This window comes from Camponotus vicinus, unplaced genomic scaffold, assembly GCF_025532165.1.
Source record: "Camponotus vicinus isolate PSW18456_S1 unplaced genomic scaffold, iyCamVici1.0 SCAF_1, whole genome shotgun sequence".
In the NCBI taxonomy this organism is placed as follows: Eukaryota; Metazoa; Arthropoda; class Insecta; order Hymenoptera; family Formicidae; genus Camponotus; species Camponotus vicinus.
Genome location: NW_028141945.1, coordinates 21,959,603 through 21,983,718, shown reverse-complemented (window position 1 = coordinate 21,983,718; position 24,116 = coordinate 21,959,603). Strand labels below are relative to the sequence as shown.

The 24,116-nt window shown below is 36.5% G+C and overlaps 1 protein-coding gene and 1 pseudogene across 2 annotated transcripts; both read right to left on the bottom strand.

The window, feature by feature from the left end:
• Positions 1-89: 89 nt before the first annotated feature.
• Positions 90-10,523, bottom strand: LOC145959549 (serine protease gd-like). Its single transcript, XM_083078508.1, is given in 8 exon segments — positions 90-4,078; positions 4,546-4,892; positions 5,055-5,191; positions 5,193-5,216; positions 5,218-5,458; positions 5,761-5,926; positions 6,207-6,430; positions 8,823-10,523. Coding segments are annotated over 7 exon segments (1,446 nt in total). The 5' UTR covers positions 6,423-6,430; positions 8,823-10,523; the 3' UTR covers positions 90-3,763.
• A 60-nt stretch (positions 10,524-10,583) lies between these two features.
• Positions 10,584-12,167, bottom strand: LOC145959552 (uncharacterized; annotated as a pseudogene). The gene is made up of 2 exons (XR_014435075.1): positions 11,685-12,167; positions 10,584-11,622 (listed from the first exon to the last, which is right to left on the bottom strand). The product of XR_014435075.1 is annotated as an uncharacterized LOC145959552 (transcript).
• Positions 12,168-24,116: the final 11,949 nt, after the last annotated feature.

The following is a 24,116-nucleotide window of genomic DNA, read 5'->3' as shown; positions in this document are numbered from 1 at the left end:
TTAACGGATATGAAGCGTTTATAATGCGGATGAGAGAGATATGTATTTAATATGTACCAAACTAAAATGCGAAATTAAAACTAAGAATATACGAAAAAAATGAGAATAGCGTGATTTATTTTCACAATATTCAACATCAATCTGTACAAAAGAACATATTACATGTCTGGCTAAAAATATTCGTTTCAAGTAAATAGTTGATTTATGCAAATGTATATGCAAATCCTGACCAAGTCTTCGCAATAAAAACATATGATTCTTCTTTAATATGGAGGAATTTCTTTAATACCAGTCGCATTTGCAATCGTTCAGAAATAGAACAATTTTATTCGACGGTGAATTAACTTCCAGTCGAGATGTATATTCTTGTATCTTAATCATTCAGCAATTGCCGAACCGATGATAACAAGTCGCGTTCAGGCGCCGCTTAATTAATGAACGAGCCTCATGAAATTCAGGTGAAGATCAACTCTTCCGCGAATCCGTTTTCACTCTATTGCTGTCGATATTACATAGTTATATTTATATTTTCTGTTCCCTTTTTATTTTAAAATATTGTATACTACATGTACGTCCATCGATCGTTAATATATATCGCGAGCACTGTTTTGTATCTGCTTTAAATTTGGAATCGACAATTAACTTCGGTATATTAATTCTTGCAGCTTACGGTGATCTTTATTGAACTTCGTTGAGACATCAACTGACCATGAAACGCCTTAACACACGCTTACAGTTTTCAGAAGAAACATTTCTATGATGGCTACAGTAGTGCGACATCTCGATTCAAGGCGAACATGAGTGAGGTCATCATTTGATTTTGCCTTGCGATATGAAGAGCTTTAGATCGAATGCAATAATAAGAGAAAAAGCAAATAATCGACGTATGATTTATTAACTTTATTTGTGCTTCGGCTATCATCAAAGCGAAGTCAGATAATTATTACTTCAATGAAGCATGTATTTTTTTACGTAAGCACGCAAAACCGACAAATTATTAACATGTAACAATTGAAAATCTTTGTTTTTTGTTTACTTTCTCTCGTACATCTTTTCAATGATATTTTTTTCAAGTTTATTTCTCGAACATGCTTTTCTTACGAACGTGCACTTATTATTTTTAGAAAAATTAAAAGAATATTACGCTCAAATATCTTTTATGAAAGAATAAAACTAAGTACTGTGCTTGAACATTTCTTGTGCCAAACAAGAAACACGCTATATATTATTTCTTTCAGTTAATATCTTGTAATATGTACTCACTTTTTTTTATCCTTTTATTATGTTTGCTAAGCAATTTTCACGTATGTTTTAGAGTAGTTGGGATATGTCTTAGATAACTCGATTGTTTACTTTTTGATTTTGCTTGCTTTTGCTGGTCAAAAAAATTACATACAATAACATTATATAAATTATAATCATAAATAATCATCAGAGATTTTCCAGATTTCAATTCCATAAACAATTTACAAACATTTTAATTTTTTGTTAAGATATACATACATTTGTACGCAATGTATATTTTATAATATATTACAGAAAGATACGATAATAGTGAAGATATGAATAAGTGATTTAATGATGCTATTGTCTTCAAATGTCAACTAATCAACGCGACACAAAACATACATGGGAAATTGAACGATATCGTGGTAATATTTTAATTCCAATCATATTTAATTGTAAATGCAATATCTTTGATCATTTTTCTAATTTAATTTTTTTTTTCAAAAGTGTAAAGTATCAATAATTTTTTGCTACAAGTAACAAAAAATAAAGGTCTTCTATTTATTTTAAAAGCGTGCGAATCTGAATTATATGAATTTATATCTTCTTAGAAGAGAAGATTGGCAACTCGTGAAGAATTTTTCCGAGATTGTGTTTTAACTGCGTCGTCATTTTAAATTTGAACATTAATTTTCTCTCGAGGAACGAGTAATATCCTACGGCATCATCGAACGACCTGAATGATATTACGAGAAGAAATCCAAACATATAGAACAATATGTTGAAATGAAGCCACATTTTTCGTATAGAGTTGTTTCAATCTGTTGAGTGCGTTCAATTCAAAGTATAAAAAATTTTAGTAGAACATAAATGCGCGCACACACACATGATCATAAATAACTTTTATTAAAACATACAAACACGTGATTGTGTGAATTGAACTATCTCGATCGAGAACTATATAAAGATTCTCTATAAAGGTTCAGGATAAGTTGAAACATGATCCTATATGAAGCGATTAGGCAATTCTAATATTTTTTTATTTTATTCATCTCTTTTCTTTGATCATGATTACAGTACTCTCTAATATCTCAACGAAATAACAAAATACAAAAATATTCAAAGACATGACTTTTGTTAAAATATATATTTATATATACATATAAATTCACACAAACTCCTACGCATATAAGTATTTTTCTAGATTCTTTAAAATAAATAATATATAATCCTTTGTGCAGATGTACATATATATTTTATATATATATATATATATATACATATATATATATATATGTATATATATATAACATTTTAAAATTTTAAAAATTGAAATCTCTTATTTATTCTTATTCTTATTTAAAAACTTTTTTCAACAAAAGTAAAATTTTTCTTTTTCTGTGTCGATGACATTCTATTACTTTCGTATTCACTTATGATTTTTGAAAAAGTTACTCAAATATCGCTGCTTTAATCAATATTTTAAACCTTAAGATGAATTTCACGTGAGTAATTATTCCGTTTTTCAATTGAATAATTTCAATTGATCTTTAATCAAAACATTTGAAACTATTGAACCGTTCGTATTTCACGATACGAAATTCCAATCCAATAAGTATCTCATCTGATACATTCTCGAGACGAGATTTGAGAACCGATTATAACGGTCTTGTATTCTAAATTTCTTAGAGTAAAAATGCACTCGAAAAATTGAGTGACTGGTCGAGTCACTCTAATTAGAGTTATTTTTCACTCGTAGGAGTGATTCTTCTCACATTTTGTTGTAGAGTAAAAAATTCATTCTGCAAAATAGAGTAAATATACTCTATTTTGTAGAGTGAATATTTTCACTCTATGCAGTATTTTCATTCTATATCGAGTGAAAATTTTTACTCGTGAAGAGTGAGTGAAGCGCATGTGAAGCACGCATGAGTCCGCCATTAGCAACACTGTCGTATCATTGTTTCGCGACGTTACTCGTTGCTCGTGTACTTGGTATACGAGACATATTAAAGTGACTTTTTAAGGATATATCTTTTTATTTCAACATATTTCGAAAGAGTATAAACATATTTTTTTGTGTGTAACGTTAAATATATTTATATGGCTGTGACAAGAAAAAAGGAGGTTAATCGGCTTTTATACCGACAATAAGATAACATGCTGCGCGCGATGTTCAGCTTCGATTAATTCAAGTAAAAAGCAATGATTGCTTCTCATTTCAACTAATCGAAGCTTCACGTCATATACGTAACGTATTATCTTATTATTAGTGAAAGACGGCTTAGAATCTCACTTCCTAAGAGTGAATCTGTTCACTCGTAATTGAGTGAAAAATAACTTGACGAAAGTGATGACTCCACTCTGATTGAGTGAATTATTCACTTCGAACCGAGTGACACATTCACTTTACGTTCAGAGTTAAACAGTTCATTTTTGTGAAAAGTGAATGTTCACTAATTACGAGTGGCAGTATTTTCACTATCACTTGGAATGAATATTCACTCGTTTAAAGTTAGATTTCACTCTAAGAAACTTAGAAATAATTTGGGTCTTGTTGGTAATATTGTTGTTCAGTAGAGATCTGTTGGTAAATCCAGGATAAATGTTTGGCTACGTCAACGAAGACGACGTACTGCGTGAGATCGCAGGTCACAAGTATGTTATCTATCCGCAAAATTATCCGCGAAATGATGCCGCGCAATTGATAACGCCGTGTGGCAGGATCGTAAAGCATTAATACGCTTCCACTACTACCCGAGCAAGGACCACTGCCATCTCGCATACCAGCACAAAAAGTGCGATTCGAAGTCAAGCTGGAGAAATCCGGGTGACTCCGAAGACATGTCTCCTAATAATTTATACAATAATTAGACAAGAAGTTTTTAATTTTATCACTTATGCAAAATTTTATTCTGCGTCAATAATTTATAAAATCGATCAATTTGATAATTTTTTGCAATCAATATTTATATATAGATATCAGTGTTTCAAGAGTTTACAAAAATTTGCACATATGCTTTAATCGCGATTAATTAATGTGCATTAAAACCGATATCTCATTCATCATTTCAATTTGAAGCATATAATAATTTTGACAAATCCATCCGTTATGAATATAAAACGAAACGCAATGTTAAGCATCGAAGCGCGAATTACAAGAACTTCTAAAATTTTGTACTTAACAATGATGTAATCCCACATGACATCTTGATAATATCTCATCTTAAGAATATTTCTTTTTTCGTTTAAGAGAAATTAGATTGCTAGGATGTGACACGAAGATCACTGAAATCATTGAAAGAGAGACAGTTTTACCTGACTCACTATTGGCGCCTTCGTCATTCGGATTTTCTGGGTAAAAAGATCCATCCATATGACATATCCTGTCATATTGACGACGCTCTGCAGATCGATCGAGCCATACCACATACAAATAGGTTTGATCGTACGGCTGAACTCGACGCGAGTCTTCAAAGTTAGAATCGCCAAATTGGCGTCATCACTGAAGCTTTGGTAATTGTAATCAGGATGGAGCGTATAGCTAGCAATCTCTCTATCCATCGATCCTGTATCATTCCGGTTAAGCGGATATTTTCCGAAAGATGCCATCAACGCATTGGCGGAGAAGCTGGTTCGGGTGGACATCTTAAGGCATTCTGCCGCTATAAACAAACGCGAATAAAGCATTTTTCAATAAAAACAGACAAACACGAATAAAGTTTCTCAACAGTAACGTATGAAAAGAAGACCGAATTTCTTAGAAATGGATTTTCATATCTTCAATATTCTGTAAATTTCTAATAAATGGATTTCTTCAAACACACCTGTTATAACGTGTTTTTTAGTCAGAATGGAGCCGACACATAGAAATCCATAATATTCGCCTCTGAAGTGAAGGATCGCCACTAACCACGGCCACTGACCCCGTGACCCCATCTTCTTTTCATTGAGGCTTAGAGAAAATGGTTGGCGAACTGCTGATACCGCCTTAAAAATGGATTTTTGTCGATCTCATCGGAGGAAGCGATCGGACGTTGAGTGAGAGGTGTATGTAACGTTGACGTATAAACTGGAACTGTCGGCTGCGGAGTCGACAAAAAGATATTGTGTTGGAAATTTGTGTTCAGATTTTGCTGCGGCGAATCATAGGAATTCTGTGAGTGCGGCAACACAGAAGAGCGATACAAAGTGTGATCCAGCGTAATGGAAGTCACGACTTGTCCCGTTGCTAAAACGAAATACGAATCGCACATGTTAAAAAAAATTGTATTATCTTTTGAGAAAAAAATTATCTTCCAAGAATACATGTTAATTTTAAAATTCTTTTAGTAAAGATAAAAATAGTTTCCTTAACGAACTTTATATCTATCTGTAGCTTTACATTTACTCACTTGAATTATGGACAATAAAATATGAAACAAGATTATGCTGCAAATACTTGATGTGGAAAAAAATTGGAGAAAAATTGCAACTGTAGTCTCGAACATATTTCGGCATTGATGTTGTTTCTCAAAACAGTATAATACTCACCGTGAGGACCTGAACAATATTGTTGATGATTAAACCATATTCCGGTAAGTAATGGTATCGGTTCAAGCAATGGAAAATTAATATGATACAACAAAGGCTTATCTCTTTGATCCATCCGACCAAACTCCTCCTTCGATTGCACCACTTTCAATAGACCGACATAGTTCTGAAACGTATCGATGTTTAATGAAATACTTCAATGATTCATAAAACAAAGAGAATTGTATTTTTTTAATTGTACAAAATTAATTGTACAAAGATGGTACAAAAATTTTTTAATTGTAAAATAATATATGCATTCGGCTAATCAAATTTTATTTTAGAAAGAACAGGTTTTATTTGTAGTCATACAACTAACTTTTGTTAAGAATTATTAAAGATGATTCATATATCGACGAAAACACAATGTTTCTTCTGAATTATTAATAGTAGAATATTTGCTTTACCGTGGGTAACGCAACAGCGATTCTTAATGTCACTTTCAAATAAAGTTCGACGTTTCTTGGCGCGGATGGAATTTGGATCTGACCCATCACTTGTCTTGTCGCAGGATCGAATATATATGTGAAATATTCATAACATGGAGATTGTTGTCCGAATACTTCTAATAGCGTGCAAAGTAACTGCGGCAGCAACACAATCAAAATAGGAACCTTAGCCATCGTGAAGTCTTATTGCAAACACAACGAAATGGACGCAAGTTACTTTTACGAATGGTTCTTAATTTCAAAATAACTTTTATTAAAGTTTTCACTATAACTTTTATTAAACTTTTCACTATATCTTTTATTAAACTTTTCACAATTTTATTTTTCTTTCAACATGTGTACATCTTTTTGATAGTGTAAATATTTATCAAAACAATATAATCATTATTATATTTAATATATAATTTTGCTATCAAAAAAGTTTCTCCATGCTTAAATTTCAGCTTACTCAATAACAGCACTTAATAGAAAAAACAAAATTATCTTCGATTAATACATGTGCATAATAAATCATCCGTATCAATCGAATTAGAAACACATTCTCGAATTGTAATGTGAAGTGAGTTTACGCCACGCATCACAAATGAACTATGAAAAGTTGTAGAACATGCAGATAAGCTCGAATTGTAAAATATATTTCAATTAAATCGAAAAAAATACATATACATAATGGTCCATGAATTATTCCTTAATATAATGAATATACGATGTAATAAATTATTTAATCACAATTTGATATAAGATACAAAGTTCAACGATATCCACTTTCTTGAAAAATGAAATGATATTTCAACCAACGAAATTTTTGCTATTTAATATTTTTACCATTTTAATAATTCAATAATCTATCTATTTGTATTTTTTAAATCACAGTTGAATTGGCATAAAAAAGTCACTTCTATTCAAATCAGTTTTTTTAATTGATCGCACAATAACTATAATGTAGTGTACATAAAATGCTTCTTCTAATCTATTTTTTTAATAAGAATATTTCTTTAAAAAATTTGTTTTTTTTTCTTTAATTATGTTGTTCATCCAATTGGATAAATCCATAAATAACTAGTCAAATCAACAAACTTTTTTTTGTATTAATAATAAAATTACTTGGGAAGAAATGCTGCTAGATTGAACAAAATGAATTAGAATATGAAGCGTTTATAATGCAGATGAGAGAGATATATATTTAATATGTACGAAACTAAAATGAGAAGTTAAAACTAAGAATATATGAAAAATGGGAATCTTAATGACACGATTTATTTCCAATATCAATCTCTACCAAAGAATATACTAAATGTCAAGTTTAAATTTTCGTTTCAGGTAAATAGATGATTTATGCGCAATGTATATGCAAATCCTGACCAAGTCTTCGCAATAAGAACATATGTTTCGGAATTTCTTTAATACAAGTCACGTTTCCAATCGTTCAAAAATAGGACAATTTTATACGACGGTGAATTATTTTCCTGTCATGTTTCGAGCTTTATATTCATCTTGCATCTTAAATATTCAGCAATTGTCGGACCGATGATAACAGGTCGCGTTCATGCGCCGCTTCATTAATGAACGGTTTTGATGAAATTCAGGTGAAGATCAACACTTCCGCGAATCCGTTTTCACTCTATTGCTGTCGATATTACATGGTTATATTTATATTTTCTGTTCTTTTTTTATTTTAAAATATTTTATACTATATGTATATCCACCGATCATTATATCGCGAGCACTGTTTGTATCTGCTTTGAATTTGGTATCAACAATTAACTTTTGCGTATTAATTCTTGCAGCTTCGATCCGGCGATCTTTATCGAACTTCGTTGAGACATCAACTGATCATGAAACGCCTTAACACACGCTTACAATTTCCAGAAAACACATTGTATGCTGGCTACAGTAGTGCAACATCTCGATTCTAGGCTATCATGAGTGAGGTCATCATTTGGCTTTTTCTTGCGATATAAAGAGTCTTAGGTCGAATGGAATAGTAAGAGAAAATCAGCAAATAATTGACGTATGTCCAATGAGTTAAGAACTTTATTTGTGCTTTGGCTGTCATCAAAACGAAGTCAGAATTATTAATTATTACTTTAATGACGCATGTATCTTTTTAATTACGTAAGCGCGCAAAATCGAGAAATTATTAACATGTATCAATTAAAAATCTATAAGAACACATTCAATAGGCTAATATAAACCATAAGCGTTGAAGTTCGACGCAAATAAGCCTCGAAATAACAAATTAATAATGTAAAATTAAGTGATCATAAATAACATATCGAATATTATTCTTCAAAAAAGGACATAAAGATATTAAATCAAAGTTCAGAGTAAATAAAAGTGCAGACGTTTCAATCCTCTCGGGATCATTTTCAATGCCGAACGACAAAAATCATATAATAATATACAAAAAATGCGTTCAGTACAATGTCCGATGTGATAATGTCGAATCGCTATCATACAATGTTAAAAATTTTTGGAGACAGCAATAGAATTAAATTATAATATAAATTGAGTTTCGCAAAGGAAAACTACTTAACCGCATTGGAAATGTTCAAGGATCCGCGAGTCACTCACCTGTGCTCCAAAACGCAGATCGGAGCCATGTGTCAGACACAAAAAATCGTCGAACTCGTCCGTTTCGATTACAACCAAAGAATGTATAAATATGCTGCGGTGACCCCGAAAAAGCAAAACCAAATAATTATTAATTTTGCAACTTTATAATGTCCAAAAGCACAAGTAGTAGAGATCTGAAATAAAATGAATAAAAAAGAACAGAGCAACACGCATTCCCACAAACAAAATCAAGCAACAAAGCAAACAGAAATTTAAGAAAAGTAATAATTATAAGTAATAATTATTAAAAGTAATAATTTTCCGCGTCGGAGACACGTCTATGATGGTATAGTAGTAAAGCGGCTTGATTCAAGACGATCATGAGTCGGGTCATCATTCGGTTCTCCCTTGCGATATAAAGAACACTAGGCTGATGAACGCAATATGAGCAAATAAGCGTAACATTTTTTCCTCCTGTACAATATCACGATGTAAGTAGGAAGACTGAAGAATACGCGGATGTATGTCCGATGAGTCATGAACTTCGTTTGTGCTTCGGCTATCATCAAAGCGAAGTCAGATAATTATTACTTCAATGACGCATATATCTTTTTACGTAAGCTCGCAAAATCGACAAATTGTTAACATGTAACAAAATTAAAAATCTTTCTTTTGTTTCCTTCTCTCGTACATCTTTCTAATGATTTTTTTCAAGTTTATTCCTCGAACATGATTTTCTTACGAAGGTGCATTTATTATTTCTAGATAAATTTACAGAATATTACGTTCTTTTATGAAATAATAAAACAGGAAAATACTGTGCTTGAACATTTCTCGTGCCAAACAAGAAATACGCTGTATATTATTTATTGCAGTTAATATTTTGAAGTATGTACACACTTTTTTCTATATCCTCTTATTATGTTTGCTAAGCAATTTTCACGTATGTTTTAGAGTAGTTGGGATATGTCTTAGATAACTCGATTGTTTACTTTTTGATTTTGCTTGCTTTTGCTGGTTCAGAAAAATTACATACAATAACATTATATAAATTATAATCATAAATAATCATCAGAGATTTTCCAGATTTCTGTTCCATAAACAATTTACAAACATTTTAATTTTTCGTTAAGATATACATACATTTGTACGCAATGTATATTTTATAATATATTACAGAAAGATACGATAATAGTGAAGATATGAATAAGTGATTTAATGATGCTATTGTCTTCAAATGTCAACTAATCAACGCGTGATGTACAAAATGTACATGGGAAATTGAACGATACTATCGTGGTAATATTTTAATTCCAATCATATTTAATTGTAAATGCAAAATCTTTAATCATTTTTCTAATTTAATTTTTCCTTTACATAAGTGTAAAGCATCAATAATTTTTTGCTACAAGTAACAAAAAAAAATGAAGGGCTTTTTATTTATTTTAAAAGCGTGCGAATTTGAATTATGTGAATATATACCTTCTTAGAAGACAAGATTGGCAAATAGTGAAGAATTTTTTCGAGATGTGTTTTAACTGCATCGTCATTTTTAATTTTAACATTAATTTTACAGTATTCTCTAATATCTTAACGAAATAACAAAATACAAAAATATTCAAAACTATAATTTCTATTAAAATATAAGTAGTGAGTCTAGGCCGGTTCTAACGCATAGGTTCCGTGGGGGGGTGAGGTGCGAGGGGGGAAACCGCGGGGGGTGACGTCACGGGGGGTGACGTCACGGGGGGATGACGTCACGCGGGGAGGGGGGGTGACGTCACGTGCGGGGGTGACGTCACGCGGGGGTGACGTCACGTGCGGGTAAGGGGGGATCCGCGGCGCGAACGATGGACGAGGCGGTCCGCGCGGGAATGGGGGATCCGCGGCGCTAGCGATGGACGAGGGGGTCCGCGCGGGGAAGGGAGATCCGCGGAATGAAGACGGTGGTGTGAGAAGGATAGCGCTACGTGTGGGAAAAGGATAGCGCTAAGTGTGTGAAGAGGACAGTGCGACAAGGATGGCATCAACGTGTGACAAGGATGACATCAACGTGTGACAAGGATGGCGTCAACGTGGGACAAGGATGACGCATAGGTGGGAGAAGAACGACACAAAGGTAAGTGAGTGAGTGATAGCGACGAGCATATGAAAGAGAGAACGATAATATCGCGAACAACGCGTACGAAAGAGAACGATATTGCAAGAGCAACGCGTGCGAGAGAGAACGATAGCGCGAAGAGAACGCATACGAAAGAGAACTATAATATCGCGAGACTTAGAACGATAATAGCGCGAGAACAACGCGTGCGAGAGAGAACGATAGCGCGAAGAGAACGCATACGAAAGAGAACGAAGATATCGCGAGACTTACAACTAGCGCAAGAGAGACGCAAGGGATGGGAGCGCAAGGAGAGGCGCGTAAATAAGTACATTTTTTAAATTAAAATATAAAATTTATTTTAAAATGTGTGTGTGTAAATACATTTATATGTGTGTGTGTGTCTAATAATAAAAGATATAAAATTTAAAAAATATAATATATAATAGTAATATAATAAAATAAAAATATATATATTGGGGGATGCGTCGGACTGAGGGATGCCGCTCCTGAAACAGAAATACATTTTATTATTTTTAAATTATTTAATAATTTATTTTAAGATACTTTTGATATATTACAAATTGAAAGATACTTACAATATTATCCATAGCTCATCTTTATATTGAGCAATACGCTCAATTTATAATTTTACGCAGGTTTGGATTCACATATCTGTTTATCCTCTCGTCGACCATTCATATACTCTCGTAAACTCTGAAATTAAACATAACTGTGAATGTTTTAAATTTATTACACATCGGTAAAAATATTTTTACCTTCAACGTTTCCAAGTCTTGCCGTAGCATATTCTCGTGCTCATATTCGAATTTGTCCATTTTTTTTTCGTAATTCAAGATTTTCATATAGTCTATTTCCAAAACATCGTAATGTAGTGTGATTAGGATCTTCCTCGTAGATACACGAACTTGCATCACATTTTCTAAGTGAGTTCGCACAATATTTTCGAGATTTGAGAAATCTCTTCAACGAATTTGTGTGAGGTTTTTTCAAGCCGAGCTCTCGATGTCTTATAAACTGAACAATTGAAGTTTCAAGATTCTTCTTTGAAATTTGTTCCCGCTCATATTGAAATAATTCTTCATCATCACTAGTCCGAAAATCGAAATCAGGTTCCTTATCAAATGATTCTTCCTTCGCATACAATTTCTTCCATTTCTTTCTCTTCTCTCTCTCCATCTCAATTCTTTCCGCCACAACTGGATCCATCCAACAATCATCATCATCATCCGTATCATCATCGATGATAATAACGTCGTCTTCAGCCATTATACGTGGCCAACGAAACACAAGACCAACGAAACACAGAACAACGAAAGAAATAATATTCTAATGCTGCAGACTCCTCTTCATTATATATCTTTTAATATCTTTTGTCTCATTCCAACTAGAGCATCACGTCTCATCTACCTCAGCATTTCTCTACATCTTTAGCGGAGCGTGTTGAGAAAAGTATAACTATTCTTATTCGTATGGAAGGAAAGAATTAAAATCACAGATGGAATAAAACAATTATTTATTGCAAGCATCGTAAAAAATATCATTTACAGCGCATGTTAATAATTCGCAATCGATTAATGATTCGCTGTTAAAGACATCACTATCGCGTATCGTTTTTACAGCATCGCATACAGTAGTAATATTGTTACGTCGTAAAACAGTTTCAAATTGTTTAAATTTTTCATTTACGAGATAGGTATTCTCGCATAACCAATTATGCATATGATCGATACAATTTTCAAAATTAAATAAATGTAATAATGTTTGTGGTTTCATGTACAAAGAATTGTCACATAATACAAGTTTTACAATTTTCGATTGATACATTTCGATCGATAAATCTCCAATCCTTAATGGGAGAGCAGTCGATTGTAGAAATTATTCAACGTCTGCTTGCTTCTGCATCAACAAATTCCATATTGAAAAAGGCAACACTATTTGATTGCCTCGATTATCGGCGAGAATCAGTTCCACGTACGATACAGCTCCCACGCTTATTCCAATGTCCAAATACTTGTACGACGTTGGGGTTAGAGCGTATCTTCTTCCAAGTATGCGAGTCGCACGACGAGGCTGAATGCTATAAAATATAAATAATTAGATCAATATTTAAAAAAAAATTAATAAATAAAATTTTTAAACGATCGAAACTTACGTGTCACATTTTTGCTTCTTACACGGTGGAGTTTCACCGTTTCGAATCGGAACGTAAAAATTCATGTTGATTTCTTCAGCGAACCTTTCACACGCGTGATTGATGCAATACTGATCGTATTAGAATTAATATCAATTCAAATAGTATCGCAAATTGCAATGTAGAGGGGATTATTGCTGACACGACATTTTAATTTCCTCTAAAATTTTGTCGCGCAGATGTATGGCTGCGATGACATCATCTCCAGAACAAAAAAAAATTAGCTGAATTCGCTAAAATCGAGCGCCGATGTACGGCTGCTCCTGATGCAATCACGTCAGATTTTTCAAATGTACGTGACAAAACGTGAAAAAAAATAACCGCCAAGGTTAAAATGTGTATCACCCCTAGACAAAGATTTAGCTGGATGCGCTAAAATCAAGCGTCGATTTACGGCTGCTCCTGATGCAATCACGTCAGATTTTTCAAATGTACGTGACAAAACGCGAAATTTTCAAGGTTAAGATGTGCATCGGAACAAAGATTAATCGCCAAGGTTAAAACGCACATCACCCCTAGACAAAGATTTAGCTGAATGCGTTAAAATCGAGCGCCGATGTACGGCTGCTCCTGATGCAACCACGTTAGATTTTTCAAATGTACGTGACAAAACGTGAAATTATCAAGGTTAAATTACACACGCTATTCCGGGGAATTTTTTAAGATGAAATCATTCTAGAATGTTCGATGATATGCAGGAGACAGTATACAGGGTGAGTCAAAAGTATGTTTTAAAAATTTGTGAGCGTGTTCCTGGATAAAAAGGAAGAACAAATGTTCATATGAACATATGGTCGCAAATGCTTTGTTGTCGAGATAATGGACATAAATCAGCAGTATCAAATAATGCTTTATTTGAACGTTTACAATTTTGTTATTGTTGTTTATAAGAGATGTTCTACATGTCCTCCATCATTTTCAACACATGCTTGAGCACGACGTCCGCATGACTGGCGCAGTCGTTCGAAAACACCAGGATTTCTACGGACCATTCTGCAAGCATCCTGCACACGTGCCCATAGATCCTCTTCATTGTTAACTGGTGTTTGATAGACGACGTTCTTCAAATAATATTAATAATTGATACTGCTGATTTATGTCCATTATCTCGACAACAAAGCATTTGCGACCATATGTTCATATGAACATTTGTTCTTCCTTTTTATCCAGGAACACGCTCACAAATTTTTAAAACATACTTTTGACTCACCCAGGCACACCCTGCCAGTATTTTCGCTAAAGTACATCCGGAACTATCATTAGGAAGCGCTTTTCGCAAGTCTGATACAATATGGAGGAACAAAATTTGCGAGAGCAATCCACATTGATTGATTCGCTGGAAGACTACATTGTGTGGGAGCAACGATGCGACCAATACATCGAGTCGTTGGAAGAGCAAAGTCGCATCAAGCGACCGCAATTATCGATCGGAAATCGACAATCGCTGATTGCTCGGATCGCGCGCCTCGAAGGGTTGAAAAATTCGGTACGTGGATGTTTCGTACACGCGGGTGCCGAATGTAGCGCGCGTCAAAATGGACTTGTGTGGCGTGAGATTGATACGGCGTTCGAGAGTCGCGTATCGACTGGTGCGGTGATAAATTATAATCACATCGAACCTCGCCAATTTCTCGATGACGCCAAAGACATTGTGATAGAACATGTGCAGGACGTTATGAAAAAACATTATAATGTGAAAGTGAACACAATATTTAACGGCGAATTCGTGGCTGGGGATAAACGCGCCAACAAAAGTATCAATACGAGAAACTATGAACTCTTTCGCACATCTGATTTACGCGAGTGGTACGAACGGCGCGTTATCGAACCCACCCTAGCGTCTCTGGAAGAGTTTCAGGAACGCGACAGCGGGTGGGCTTTGTCGCGAATACTAAATTTAACTGTAAATATAAATAAGTATAATCCTATGCGTGCGGGATGTCACATCAAATTACCGCGGGAGATTATGATGAAAAGAGCGGTGATTAACGTACAATCAAAGGACAATGCATGTTTCGCGTGGGCAGTGGTCGCCGCACTATACCCCGCTGAAAGAGACACGAATCGGGAAGTTTCCAGTGACTGTGAATCAAATAAAAAATTTTGAACTTGCCAATGACATTTCTATAAATGTGTACAGCATCGAAGACAAGAACAGCATTGTCCCGAAGCGTCTTTCGCAGCAGAAGCGGGACAAGCATGTCAACTTGCTGTACATTGAAGACGACAACAGCGTCGGACATTTTGCGTGGATTAAGAATTTATCCCGGCTCGTGAGCTCACAATTGAGCAAAAAGGACCACAAGAAATATATTTGCGACCGGTAACTTTAATTTAAATAATTATAAGTTATGTAGCAAATTGTATATAAATCTTTAAAAAATTTTTTCTTTTACAGATGCTTACATTACTTTAATTCGGACACCAAGTTGCAGTCGCATACGGTCGACTGCGGAAAGATGAACGATTGCGCTGTCCGATTGCCGAGCGATAAGGACAAGTGGCTCGAGTTCAACAACTTTAATCGGAAGGAACGGCTTCCATTCGTCGTGTACGCCGACTTGGAATGCGTTCTGGCCAAGACGGAAGAAGAGAAAAACGCATATCAACACCATCGGGTATTTAGTTTAGCCTATTATGTACATTGTTCATACGACGAATCGTTATCGGCTTATCATTCGCGTCGTAGCGCTGATTGTATAGCATGGTTCGCCGAAGACCTCACAAATTTAGCGTTACGTGTAAAAAATATTTTAAAAACAAATGTCCCCATGGTAAATTTGACGTCCGAAGAGTGGGAAAAATTCCATAGCGCCACTCAATGTCATATATGCGAAAAACCGTTCGTGCAAGACGATACACGCGTTCGCGATCATTGCCATCTGACCGGGCGGTACAGAGGTCCAGCACACTCAAATTGTAATTTAAATTATAAAGAATCTTTTTGTATTCCCATAGTTTTTCACAATTTATCCGGTTACGATTCACACTTTATTATCGAGGAAATAGCCACATCGTTCGAAGGGAAAATCGAGTTACTTCCGATAACAAAAGAGAAATATATTTCGTTCACAAAAGATGTTTGTATGGAAGAAGAATCAAAAACTCATGTAAAATTACGTTTCATCGATTCATTCAAATTTCTCGCATCGAGTCTCGACAAATTGGCATTTTTGGAGAAAGACAAACTCAAAATTTTAAAATCAGAATTTCAAAATTTATCAGCCGAACATTTCAATTTGTTAACGCGAAAAGGTGTATTTCCGTACGAATACATCGACTCTGTTGACAAGTTGCAAGATACGTGTTTACCACCACGCGAATCGTTTTACAGTTCCTTGACCGGTGACACTGTATCCGAGAGCGATTACGCGCACGCCGAGAACATCTGGACGCGATTCTCCATTCGGACGCTAGGCGAATATAGCGATTTATATCTTAAAATCGATGTCTTGTTATTAGCCGATATTTTCGAAAACTTTCGAGATAAATGTATCGAAAGTTACGGACTCGACCCCGCGTATTACTATACTCTCCCCGGATACACGTGGGATGCCATGTTGAAGCATACGAAAATTACGTTCGAGTTGCTTACCGACATCGACATGGTTATGTTCATCGAACGTGGTATACGCGGCGGTCTGAGTCAATGTTCGGGTAGATACGCTCGCGCTAATAACAAGTACATGGAGTCGTACGATCCATCGAAACCATCATCGTACCTTGATGTACTTTGATGTAAATAATTTGTACGGATGGGCAATGTGTCAACCGTTGCCCTATGCCGATTTTCAATGGGTCGACGACGTAACCAATTTTGACGTATTATCCATCGCGCTAGATTCGCCTACAGGCTATATCCTCGAAGTGGACCTCGAGTATCCGCAACATCTTCACGATGTGCACACTGACCTACCGTTTTGCCCGACACGCGACAAACCACCTGGCAAGCGGGAATTCAAACTGCTTGAAACGCTATACGATAAGAAGCGTTACGTGATACACTATCGCAACCTGCAGCAGTGTACGCGTCACGGTCTTCGCGTTACAAAAATACATCGAATTTTACAGTTTTCACAATCTCCATGGCTTCGAAATTACATAGAACTAAATACACATTTTAGAACATTGGCTAAAAATGATTTCGAAAAAAATTTATATAAATTAATGAATAATGCGGTGTTTGGTAAAACGATGGAAAATGTGCGCAATCGTGTCGATGTTAAATTATTAACAAAGTGGGATGGTCGGTACGGCGCAGAGGCGATGATCGCGAAACCAAATTTCCACAACAGAAGCGTTTTTTCAGAAAACTTAATCACTGTGGAATTGCGTAAACTCGAGGTGAAATTCTACAAACCGATTTACGTGGGTATGTCCATACTCGACATATCCAAGACATGTTTGTACGAGTTTCATCACGAGTATATGACGCCAATGTATCGCGACAAATGCCGGGTAATGTACACCGATACGGACAGTCTCATATATCACATTGAGTGCGCGGATGTGTATGAGAATATGAAGTGTGATATCAGATTCGACACGAACGATTATGCGGTGGATAATGTGTACGGTATACCGCTTGTAAATAAAAAGGTACCGGGTCTAATGAAGGACGAAAACAACGGTACCATAATGACCGAATTCGTCGGGCTCAGAGCAAAGATGTACGCGTTACGAGTGAATGGGAAAAAAGACACAAAGAAAGTTAAAGGTGTCAAGAGTAACGTTGTCGCGAGAACGATAACGTTTGACGATTACACGCGGTGTTTAAACGAAGAAATTGAAATGACGCGTCAGCAGTCGTGTATACGATCTAAATTACATCAAGTATACACGATCTGCGAGACGAAAATTGCTCTGAGTCCGTACGACGATAAGCGATATATCGTACCCGAATCCACCGATACGTTACCGTGGGGACATTATAGAATACCATTGTAAATAAATGTATATTTTGTTTATTATTAATTGTATATTTTGTACATAACCATGTATATATTTTTATATTTTATACATTTTATATATTTTTATATTTTAATAAATTTTATATTTTTTATACACATATTTTATATATTTTAATAAATATTTATAATACATTATTTTTATGTATCCAAGAGTTGTATGATTTATCCATTCCCAACCATTTCACGTATACGTCATCACCCTTTTCCCGCAAAATTTTTTCCACGAGATATACGTCGGGATTAGCGACGCGTTGTAATTCGTATTCGTAGAATCCTCCAGCGACGGGATCTCCGCGCGAATCTTCGAGTATGAATGTCGCGGGATTAGTTTTCTGCACCTCGACAATCTTAAAAACTTCGGTCGTCCAATTAGGCGTGAAACCTTTTTCAAAGATGGTCTTGTATTTGCTCACGCGTACAGAATCGCCTACTTTAAATTTTGTCGGAGCCGCAATTTTTACGTTGCTATACACCGTATTTAAAAGTTTTTCGGCGATCGCTGGAGTGACGTCGGCAGGTCTCATACCGATGGTGCGATGTTTTCGCGCATTGTACTCTGCAACGAGTCGAGATAGCTCGTCGATCCATTTGTAATTTCCGTTGAGCGTAAACATTTTCCACATATTGTTTTTCAAAGTACGATTGAATCGTTCCACGACCGAGGCTTTCATAACGGAATATGTCGAGTAATGATTAATGTTGTGTTTCTTCATGAGTTTCTGCACACTCGCGTTGTAAAATTCTTTTCCTCTGTCGGTTTGAAAATTTTTCGGACACCTTTTATCATCTCCAATAACACAGGACCACAAAATAAAATCGATGGAAGGTTCCATGGACCAGACCTAGTGCATAATGTTTTTGGGGTCGCTGAAACCGAATCTGCAACCTATTTTTCTCTATCACGTCAGCATTTTTCCTAACCTCAAAAAATAGCTAAAAATGATAAAATCCAACCTTATCAACCATGAAACCTCATTTAACCTTATAACTTTATACCCTTGTAACCCTTTAACTGTAAAAACGATAACTAATAACCCTAAATCTCATAACCTAAAAGTCCATAACCTCAAAACCCTAATTCTCAAACCCCAATAACCCAATAAACGCATGAAACAGCAGATATGTGAGATTCCAACCTAAATCTTGGATAATATTAACCTTAAAACCCCACAACCCTATAATCCCATAACCCTACGAGCCTGAAACGCAACTTCGGAAAAATTTATACGTTTCTGAACACAATGCACACAAACATTTCTGACACAATGCGCGGAAATCGTCGTATTTGGAAGACATGTCGGTATTTACATGATCGTTGTACACATGTTTCAAGTTTGTGCCGTCTTGTTTAAATAAAATCAAAAGATTCGCATTGTCGCGTATAAGATGCTTAGGTATCTTGGCGTACGTTTGACAAAGATAGAAACAGTCGACGCTCGAGTGTCGACCCATTGCAAAGTACTCTCTTATCGTATCTTGCTTGTCGCATGCCACATCATCAAAGATAAAGATGGAATTCGGAAGCGCCTCGCTCGGTGGAATGACATCGCAGTTATTAGAGAATGTGAAATAACCAATTTCGTCTATAGGTGCTAATAAATTTTCCAAGTATCTATATTTCGGTTGTTGAAGCGATTTCGAGTATACGTACGCGTTCTCGAAACGTACACCGTACGGACTTTCTATCAAACTAATCAACACGTTTGTCTTACCGCAGTTTGAAGGGCCGCAAACGATACCGCGTATAGTAGTCGGTAGCATGTTTCCATGCTTGCGTACTTTTTTCTCCGATATTAGTCTATCGTCGAAATTTGATACTTTGATTATCCGCGCTTGTCGCACGAACCGCATGTTTTCTCTTTCAAATCAATTTTGCGAATGATCACGAGGGGGGAGACCTATTTATAGAGGTGTCTCAACTCGAAACCGTTCAGTATCAAAATGTTTCTCCTTCTGTCGGATGAAAGAGACATTTTCCGGCTTACCGCCGAACAACTGCAGTATATCCCAAAGATTGTTTTACTGCAAAATTTTGGTGATTACGTGGAACGATTGTGGGACAAGCTTCCAGAATATATAAAGGCTGATTCGGAGGTTCGACAATATCGTTCGTGCATGCGACATTACAATCAGCCGTGGCAGCGAACGCACATCGACGGTCCGCCACCGTTAATAAAAGATTGCTACGAATGTCAGCGAGAATTGTAAGAAGTAGCGGTCTCTTAAATCGTGCGATAAACGCGCTTCCCATCGAGTTACATATTCCCGGTTATCAATTTTGCGGCCCGGGAACTCGATTAGAGAAACGATTGGCTAGAGGCGATCGAGGCATCAATCCATTGGACGCCGCTTGTCGCGAGCACGACATTGCTTACTCGCGAAGCAACGACCTCGGTCAACGACACGTCGCGGATCGCATACTAGCTGCAAGAGCGCGAGAACGCATTACCGCGAGGGATTCGACTCTTGGCGAAAGAGCAGCCGCTACGACTGTTTGGGCGGCAATGAAGGCAAAGACAAAACTCGGCATGGGGATGAAAAAGCCATCGACGACAAAGAGGAGGAAAAAACGAATACTTCCAGTAGCGAAACGCGGTGGTATTTTACCACTTTTACCGTTGTTGGGAGTTGTCGGTTCTTTGGCCGGCGGTGCGGCGGGAATCGCAAAGGCGGTAAACGATAGCAAGGCGGCGCAACGTCAGCTGGAAGAGTTGCAGCGTCACAATCGCGCTATGGAAGGTCGCGGACTTTATCTCGCTCCGTACAAGCGTGGACAGGGATTTTCAACAAAGTCTAAGAGAAAAAAAAAACGTCGAAAAAACATTAAAAATGCCTACGGGTGCGACAACTAACGTGCAATTGGAACAATTGGCGAAACGTATGCACATACCGTTCTTTAGAGGTGTTTTCATGCGCAATAATTTACCAATAAGCGGTGTACGACGAAACGAGAGCGGTATCGTCAATTTGGATGACGTTGATGGTCCCGGTACTCATTGGGTAGCGTACGCAAAGAGGGGAGATCGTGTCGTATATTTCGACAGTTTTGGAAATCTTCGACCACCCAAGGAACTTGTGCGATATTTCGGACGAGTGAAAATTGAATACAATTACGCATCTTATCAAAGTTACAATCAGAGCATCTGTGGACAGTTGTGTTTAAAATTTCTTCAAACAGTCGACGATCAATTTAAAGCCTGACAATCCATCGTCACGACTCAGTATTCGTTCGACATGTCACTGACACTTACGTTGACTGGCAGAAGCAGCGTTCTCGCTGTAAGCTATTTTCCTGCTATAGATTTGACCGATGCCGATTACGAGCTCGGATTAACTGATTTTGAAACTTATCATACGATTCCGAACGTAAATTTTTCAAATAATAAATTTTACTTTGTCAAAGATGACAAAGAAATTACGATTCCCGAAGGATCGTACGAATTGCATGCTATAAATGACTATCTCAAACGCGCAATTTTGCAAGATGAACACCTTTCCAGAGATGTTGAAAACGATTATGATGAGGAATATCCAATAGCACTCCGCGCCAATCATAGCACGCTAAATAGTGAAATCAAATGTGCCTACAGAATAAACTTTACCAAACCCGACAATGTAGGATCCTTGCTTGGATTCTCGTCGAATCGTATATTGCAACCTCGCGAGTGGTACGAATCGGACGAACCGGTTAATATTATAAACGTAAATATTATTCGTATAGAATGTAACGTGACTACTGGTGCGTACAGCAATGGCATGCGCGTACACACGATACATGAATTTTCACCGAGCGTACCGCCAGGATATAAGATATCAGAAACGCCGGCACAGATCATTTATCTGCCGATCATCGTACGGAGCATTACGGATTTAACGATACGTATTGTGGATCAAAGAGGTCGATTGCTCGATTTTCGAGGAGAGGAAATTACCATAAGATTGCATATACGGCGGCGACAAACATAGTATGCTCGTGCTGAACGAAACGGAGCACGCGAGAGACAATACTTTTACGAGGGACAATACTATTACGGTATCGGGTGACAATAATAAGATAGCCGTTAAAAAGAAGCTGAGCGCGTTGAATCGTGAATTTTTAAAATCATTGGGATTCATCGTACGAAAAGAATGATTGATATTTTGAATATCGGAGGTGAGCCAGTCTTTGACGATCGCATCGTCAAGATTGAGACTCATACATACAATCCGTATGCCAATACGACGCTTGGATACAGCGACGAGATACGAATACCTATACAACATCAGGATTTGTTGTGTGACACGTTACCGTGCGAAAGCTTTCTTTACATCGAGGGAAGGTTTAATGTGCGTAAAGCGAGTGACGAAATGAAGGTTGTATTGGGAAACAATTGCGCCGCATTCATGTTTGATGAGCTTCGATACGAACTCGACGGAGTAGAGATTGATCGCAACAGAAATGTTGGAATAACTTCGACGCTCAAAAATTATGTCTCTCTAACGCACCAGAAAAGTATAAACTTGAAGAACGCTGCGTGGGATTTGACGTACAATGGTGACAAAAATTATTTCAACTATTGCGTACCGCTCAACATGTTGCTGGGATTTTGCGAAGATTATAAACGCGTTGTGATTAACGCTCGTCACGAATTGATTTTGATACGTTCGCGCAACGATAATAATTGTCTATTCGGACATCCATCGTCGGAAGCTGAGATTGAATTACTCAAGATACAGTGGCGTATGCCTCATGTAATATTGAACGAGATTAATAAATTGTCGATGTTACGAATATTGGAAAGCGGACGATACTTGAACATGAGTTTCCGATCTTGGGATCTATATGAATTTCCTCTGCTACATAGCACGACTAAACATTCGTGGACCGTGAAAGCCGCCTCCCAGCTAGAGAAATCACGATACGTGATCTTTGCACTGCAAACTGGTAAAAAGAATTCAGTGTCACAAGATGTTACATTGTTCGACGACTGCAAATTGACCAACGTTAAACTCTATTTAAACTCGGAATTTTATCCCTATGATGATTTAAATTTAGATTTTGAAAAAAATAGATTCGCCGTCCTATTCGACATGTACTCTCGTTTTCGCAAATCTTATTATGGATGCGATAATAGCACCACGCTATTAACTATTTCAAAGTTTCTACATTGCGGTCCTCTCGCGGTCATTGATTGCTCGCGACAAAACGAGTCTGTCAAAACTGCTACCGTGGACGTGAGAATAGAGTTTGAATGCAGGGAAAATATACCGGCGAATACTACCGCCTATTGTCTCATCTTGCACGATCGGGTTGTCGAATATAATCCATTGACCAATGTAGTCCGCAAAATTACATAAGTCAGCAAATATCCCCTCCATTGCATATGAAGAAAAATATAAAAGATTGAGATGTTTGACGATCGACATCAGTCTGCGATCGGATCTTGTCATCATGGCTGTGCCAACGTTTGTGGATCTACAAGGATTTATCATTGGCAAAAATTTTGTCGTGAAGGAAGCTGCGGTTCTGAGAAAGGGATCCATACTTTCTCATTACATTTTTACATGTCTCGAACCATGGCACATGCTCACAAAATCTGAGAGATGTCAGGTTTTATGGCTGATGAAAAATCACCATGGATTATCGTGGAATGGACACGTTTCATATTGGAAATCGAAACGTTTAATTACGACGACGGTGATGGGTGCAACGGGGGAGGATGATGATGCGTCACCTCTCGTGTACGTTAAAGGACACGAAAAACGGCAATGGTTAGCCGATATACTGGACAATGATGTGAGAAACGATGTGATTATCGAAACTTTGGATGCGGACTATGAGGATGTAGCTTCTTTAAATAAGTTAGATATTAAGAATACTGTACGTTGTGAAAATCATGTAAAAAATTGCGCTTTACAAAATGTATTTAAGATTTATAATTGGTGGTTGAAACATCATGATAATGATTCATCGAATCCATATTTATAATAAATTGATGATGCAATATACTTTTATCGTCTTTCTTATTCTCTCCTTTCTTTCCTCA